A 6,234-nucleotide genomic window follows, 5' to 3' on the forward strand; every position below is an offset into this window, starting at 1 on the left:
TTTTTGGATTGTCCTTTGTCACATTCTTGTAAACACAATATCTCAAGAACACCTTGATAGAATTTGTTCAATTGGATTCAAAGCCGAACTGATTAACATTTGGTGCTCAAAGGTCCAGGTCACTGTGACTTTACAGATGTGAACACAACATCTAAGGAACACTGTGAGGGAATTTATTAAAATTTGGTACAAAAGTTTATTTGGACTCAATGATGAACTGATTGAATTTGCCTTGTGAACGTGTTATCTTAAAGGGATAGTTCATTAAAAAAAAGACAATTCCCTCATCTACTCACCACTGTTCTGATGGAGGGGTGGGTAAAGTGTTTGTGTCCACAAAACGCTTTGAGTCCTCAGATCCAATACAATTGAAGTTACTGGTAATCAATTCTTCAGATGTAATAAAACAGAAAAAAAACTATGCCTCCATACTGCTGGTGTGGTGTCATCTGAGTGTCCTGAACACGACGTCTCAAGTCTGTTTGTCACCAGTTGTCACTTGGACTCCAAGATAAAGTGATTACAGGGGTTTCAAGGTCACAGTGACCTCTGGAGAAATTTAAGTACACCAACACTGCACTGGTTGGTGGAGGAAAACAACAGGACAGCATTTTTATATTTGTAAAAAGCAGGTGTGTTTATTTGTAATCAGAAATAGAAACAACTTTAGATGACATAAAGAACGGCTGACTTTTGTACACACTACACACTGCTGATTAAATATCGCACTCGGAGCAGTGCTGCAGGTCCAGTATTGTACCAACATGTGTCCTGATGTAGAAACATCAAAACGCATTCATACCAAATGACTGTTTGTGTGTGATGGCCAGAAGTGAAGTGACAATCCCTCAAACGTTAGAGGAACCAGTTTTACACATGAAAGTGCTTAGTCAGCATGAGCAGTACAACTCCTTCAGTGACGACACGACACATTCACAGAAAGCTGTTTTTTACCAGGTAGAGAAGCTCTAACATAAAACAACGAGAGGGTTTTGGAGTTGAACCACACTGGAGAGTAAAAGTCAGAATATCTCGAACTCTGCTGCTTCAATCTTGACTTTTCTTTTTCAGTCTGTCCTTGTTGAAGACACAATGTATGGAAATGCATATTATTCTTATTGATTGACTGATAAACATATTTGTGTTTAAATAATATTCGTAAGACAAAATACAGCATTTTTGTGCGTTTAAAGCTCATGAATGTACGTTTAAACTCATCTTAAAATATAGTTAATATTATAGTGAATTTATTCTAACTAATGAGAAAAGAACATTTAAAATTTTCAACGTTACTGCTTATGCTGCATTCATGCCGTGTCAAATGCATGGAACCTGGAAATTACACAGACTAGTTATTTTTATTGGTACATATTTGTAATATATTGTATTTACAATGAGCTCAGTGCTGTTAGAATTGCAGCTATTTTGCAAACCATTTATTCATATTTTATATTACATTTTGCTGTTGGGAGATATAAGTGTCAGACATTCCTGATATTTGTCATTACTCTATATAATATATATATATATATATAAAGCTAACAGATGTTTGTCCAGATGCATTTATATTACAAAATCTGTAATGAAATGGCATGAATGTAGCATTGTGTGTTTCCTGAAGTTATTGAATTTTTCTTTTTTATACTTTTCTGTAAAACATTACTGTGCTACAAACTTGCACCACAGCATCGTGGTGTCATGTGTACATGGCTCCATGTAGATCCTCCAGCCGGTTTTCCCTCTGTTTCCTTCTCTCCTACAGGACACAATGAAATCTGTTCAGTCGGGACACAGGTCTGTAGGAGGATCGGTTGCACCATCAAATGCATAATTACACTCACCTTGTCTTTTTTAAACTCTTCATACTCTGGATTGTCAGTTGGTAATTCAAGTCGACAGAGCGGACAGGAGTTAGTCTACAATTTGAAAAGACACAAAAAAAAGCAAAGCAAGATCAAGGCATAAGCGATTTTAACTGGGTACCGTCACGTTTCTGTATAATATCTGATGTGAAATGTGAAGAATAAGTTCACATGCTTTACCTTGCCCAGCCAGGGCAGTATACATCCTGCGTGGAAAAGGTGTTTGCAGGGCATTTCTCGAACTGTTTCTTGTTCCTCAAACTCCAGCAAACAAACTGGACACTTCAGACCTTTGTCTGTGAGAAATTTAAAAAAAGCTCGATTAAATCCCGAAAAATATTATTAATCCAGTAGAGGCTTGAAAACCAGCTCTGAGGGGGGAACAAACTGTTTTTTGCATTCCCTCAGAGTGTAAGCCTGATATCTGTCTCTGTTAGCATAACTTTATTCCACTTTGGGTCATAACCCTGATTGTAAAACACATTTAATTCCACTGGAGTGCATGTCTGTCACCTGCTTGCTCTGGAGAAATGACGACCACGGTGAGGGTCTGAACAGCAGTCTTGGCAGCTGGAGGGGGAAGACGTTGATCCCAGTCTGACAAGTCGAACGCTCCTGAGTCAAGTAAGTCTAATCCCTGCATTAAAGACCTGAAGATAAAGATCAACGGTAGGTCAGAGCACTGGACACCAACAATGTCGTACAGCATCACTACGAGTCTGACGTGTGTTTACACTCACCTGGCCAATTCAAGTAGAGCGTTCTGCCGATATTGTTCCTCAGGGTTGGTGGGCTCACAGTCGTGTTCATCAAAGTAAGACGCCATTATGGTCCAGCCAACGTTTTATCCTCTTTACATTAAGATACCTGGCAGACATATGGAAAGTGAAGGCTCAGGAGTGTAAAAAACTGCTGGTGTTTAAAATGACCATCCTAACCACTACTACTTATGAAGTACATTCATTTATTGACGTAAATCAACACTTTGCAATTCCAAGCAAGTTAGTTAGTAATATATTAACATGACCTAGGTACACGTTCAAATCACTGAACAGGCCTACAGGGCACAGGGGTCCTGTGGGCCTGTGTGTGTGCGCACACGTGCATGTCTATAGTTATGAGGGCCAATTTTGGTTCAATACCCCCATTGTGAGGACATAATGGTGTAAGGACATTTTGGCTGGTCCTCACAAATTCAATGGGCTGTTTGAAGGTTAAGACTTGGTTTTAGGGTTAGAATTATGTTTAGGTTAGGCATTTAGTTGTGATGGTTAAGGTGAGGGTAAGGGGCTAGGGAATGCATTACGTCAATGAGTGTCCTCACAACTATAGAGAGACGTGTGTGTGTGTGTGTGTGTCTGAGAGTGAGAAATAGCTATATTGCTTTATTAATCCCTGAGGGACGATGAATTTGTCATAGCAGCAGAGACGTTCAAATATCCAATAAAGAAAACACACAGTTGGCAGCCCTGAGACACAAAAATCAGGTGCAGTATAAAAACTGTCATAAAAAACAAATCTAGCAGAAGTCGACGAGCCTCTTTAACAATTTTCTGAAAGCATGAGGTTATAACCACTGTCTGTCCACAGCAGACAAAACAATATTCAAGGCGCTAAAAATGAAATGTTTAATATCTTCTTTTTTCCAGGGGAAGTGGATTCAGTGTTTTGCTCTGCTGATACTCTGTCAGAAAACTAGTTCAAGCTCAGAGACTAAAGTGTTGTCAGTGACTACCTGGTGTAACATAATAAATAATAATAAACTTAAATTATATAGCACTTTTCAAAAGAGTTTACAAAGTGATTTGACAACAAAGCAAGAAAAGTAAATAAAAACTTCAACACTTAAAAGCAGTAAAAATTAAAAAAATGTATACGTGAACAAGTAAAATAAAAGGTGGAAAGAAAACGATAAAATCACAGTAACAACACAACATCACATGAAAGCAAGTATATATATCTAAATGGGTTTTAAGAAGTGATTTAAAAGAAGTCACTGACTCTGCGAGCCTTATCTCCTCAGGTAGGCCGTTCCAAAGCTGAAGGGCCCTGATGGAAAAGGCACGGTCACCTTTAGTTTTCAGCCTCGACTTTGGAACAGCAAGCAGCGCTTTACCTGAGGATCTAAGGCTGAGTGCAGGCACATAAGGGGTCCATAATTATGTGATGTAGCTTGGGGCTAGACCCTGGCGTGCTTTAAAAGTGATCAGTAAACAGGTTCAAATTTACTAAAATAAGTATGAATGTCCCTCTTGGCATTTAAAATGCTGTCAGGAGGAAAGATTTGTTGCCTAATGTCAGTCACTCTGTCTGTAAAAGCATTTAAAAACCTCACACATCTCTTGTGAGGAGTCTGTAAAATGAGAGGGGGTCTTTTTAATGCCTGGTTGGTTTCATTTAACCAGGTCCAGGACCGTCTGGCAGGTGTGATTAAAAAGGGAGACCAGCTCCTCTGTGTGTGAATTTAAAGCAGTCAAAGAGGCAGAAGTAAAAAGCTCAGAAAACTTGCAAACTGACATAGGATTAAAAACGCGACAGCAATTAAATAAAACTGCTTTGTGGTCAGACACATATCCTTAGTTTCAATGTTCTTAATGCTGGGGCCCATAAAAAGGATGAGATCAAGAGCGTGACCCTCTGAATGAGTTGGTTCCTGTAATGCCTGAGTGAGGTCAAATGATTCCAGAGGACTGTCGTGTCCTTGGAAAAGCCAGGTTTTAGTGATGATTAAATAAAGTCAAAATTATTAAAAGTAATAAAATCATGGCGTAAAAACGGTTTATTATTTAGGGGTCTGATGTTTAAAAGACCAAATTTTAGAGTAGAACTAAAAGAGTCAGGTAAAAGATATTGTTGAGGTACTAATTCAATTAAATGGTTATGAATTGCACCAGAGGGCTATAATCGTGAGCGTGCTGTAGGGTCTAGACCCGCTTAGGGGAGTTGAGGGGAGTGTATTAATAGAGATACGATTGTCTTGATAGACGCCAGATTGTTTTAATTCAAAGACCCTTTGTCAGCTAGCAGTGATCTTTACGGGTATTTTGGAGTGATCTGTGTTTGGTCCAAGTCCAGAAGAAAAGTTACCTATATTTGATGTGGATCCAATCAGATCAGGGACAGGGACCTGACGGACATCATTCGCTGGTGGGCCGGTCTTTTCCGGTCACTACAGCTGAGGGGCAATTCTGTGTGGTATGTTCGAGCAGATGAGTCCATAGGACAATAGCTCCCGGTCTGGTCGGGTGAAGACCATCTGGACCAAAAAGTTCCACCCCTTTCTAGAAGATATTAAAACTGTCCACGAAAGGCACAACGCAAGCGGCACAGGCACAGAGCAGCCAGGGAATTGGGAATTGGTTCCGGCGATGAGGATCTTACGTTTTAGGGAAGTGAGGATATTAAACAGATGGACAAAGTCCGGTTGTAAGAGTTCAGATTGCTGCTTGGGGAAGTCGTATGCCGACATGAACCATAACTCCTTCAACACCGGGGTGGGATTTTATCACGTCTGGAACTTTGTTTGCGACATCACGCACTTTGGCACCGGGGAAACAGACAGTAAGTCCAATCCTCGCATTTCTAATGATGGAGTCACCGATTGTTAGTCGCTGGAGGCTGATGGGGGGTTGTGAAGAAGAGTCCTTTGCAACAGCCTGGTCCTTTATGTGTGTAACACCCATAGCCTCAAGGGAAGTCCCTCATTATGTCGTTTTAACTATTTATCAACCGACCACTGATGTCCAGCTTCAATATAAACACCAGGAAGTGTTCATTGATACAGAGATCAGGTGGTTTCACGTTATTCACACTACAAGTGTGAAGCAGAAGCGAAAGAAATAAATACCTGATAGATACTGCAATAAAATAATGTCTGGTCCACTTCATACATAAAGGCCGAACAAAAAACTATTAAACAATGACTTATTAACGTGATGTTACCAATGTTATTAGGTTGTTAATTGCGTTTGATGTACTTGTAGCTGACGAAATACAAACATTAGCGATTCTTCAGCTCTAACAAATGAACACAAGCTCCTGAGAATAAAAGAATAAACTGAATAAATGAATATAAATAAATGACTGATCTTCACGCAGCGTCTCCACTTACCTGAGCTGCTGCCAACAATAAACATGTCATTCTTCCGGGGTGTGACGACGTCCGTCACGTGGTACTTTGTCCAATCACGGCACAGACTTCTTCTTCTTCTACACGCTTCATAGCAGTTGGCAAACAGCGTTGCGTTACCGCCACCGGCTGGTATGAGACGGGTACTGCACGTGAAACCTGGCTTTTATGTGGTGGTGTTCAGAGCGTCACGGTGTGGTGGACTGATGAAGTGAAATCAGAGTGAACAGTCGATCTGAAGTG

General features: G+C 40.1%; 1 protein-coding gene across 2 annotated transcripts; it reads right to left on the minus strand.

The window, feature by feature from the left end:
• Window positions 1-610: 610 nt before the first annotated feature.
• Window positions 611-6,052, minus strand: rnf181 (ring finger protein 181). Of its 2 annotated transcripts, none has more exons than XM_035165967.2 (6): window positions 5,974-6,052; window positions 2,603-2,729; window positions 2,376-2,512; window positions 2,043-2,158; window positions 1,842-1,916; window positions 611-1,756 (listed from the first exon to the last, which is right to left on the minus strand). In XM_035165967.2, exons 2-6 carry the CDS (start codon window positions 2,686-2,688, stop codon window positions 1,697-1,699), a joined length of 474 nt encoding a protein of 157 aa, XP_035021858.1. In that variant the 5' UTR covers window positions 2,689-2,729; window positions 5,974-6,052; the 3' UTR covers window positions 611-1,696. The 2 variants fall into 2 exon arrangements, with proteins under 2 accessions (XP_035021858.1, XP_035021859.1); XM_035165968.2 differs by lacking the exon at window positions 5,974-6,052 and adding an exon at window positions 4,950-5,957.
• Window positions 6,053-6,234: the final 182 nt, after the last annotated feature.

Source organism: Hippoglossus stenolepis, chromosome 9, assembly GCF_022539355.2.
Source record: "Hippoglossus stenolepis isolate QCI-W04-F060 chromosome 9, HSTE1.2, whole genome shotgun sequence".
Taxonomy (NCBI): Eukaryota; Metazoa; Chordata; class Actinopteri; order Pleuronectiformes; family Pleuronectidae; genus Hippoglossus; species Hippoglossus stenolepis.

Coding starts and splice junctions, on each gene's coding strand:
- rnf181 (XM_035165967.2), bottom strand. CDS start 2,688: ATGGCGTCTTACTTTGATGAACACGACTGTGAGCCCACCAACCCTGAG. Junction 2,513..2,602: donor GCTCTACTTGAATTGGCCAG/GTGAGTGTAAAC, acceptor CTTTATCTTCAG/GTCTTTAATGCAGGGATTAG. Junction 2,159..2,375: donor CATTTCTCCAGAGCAAGCAG/GTGACAGACATG, acceptor AATTTCTCACAG/ACAAAGGTCTGAAGTGTCCA.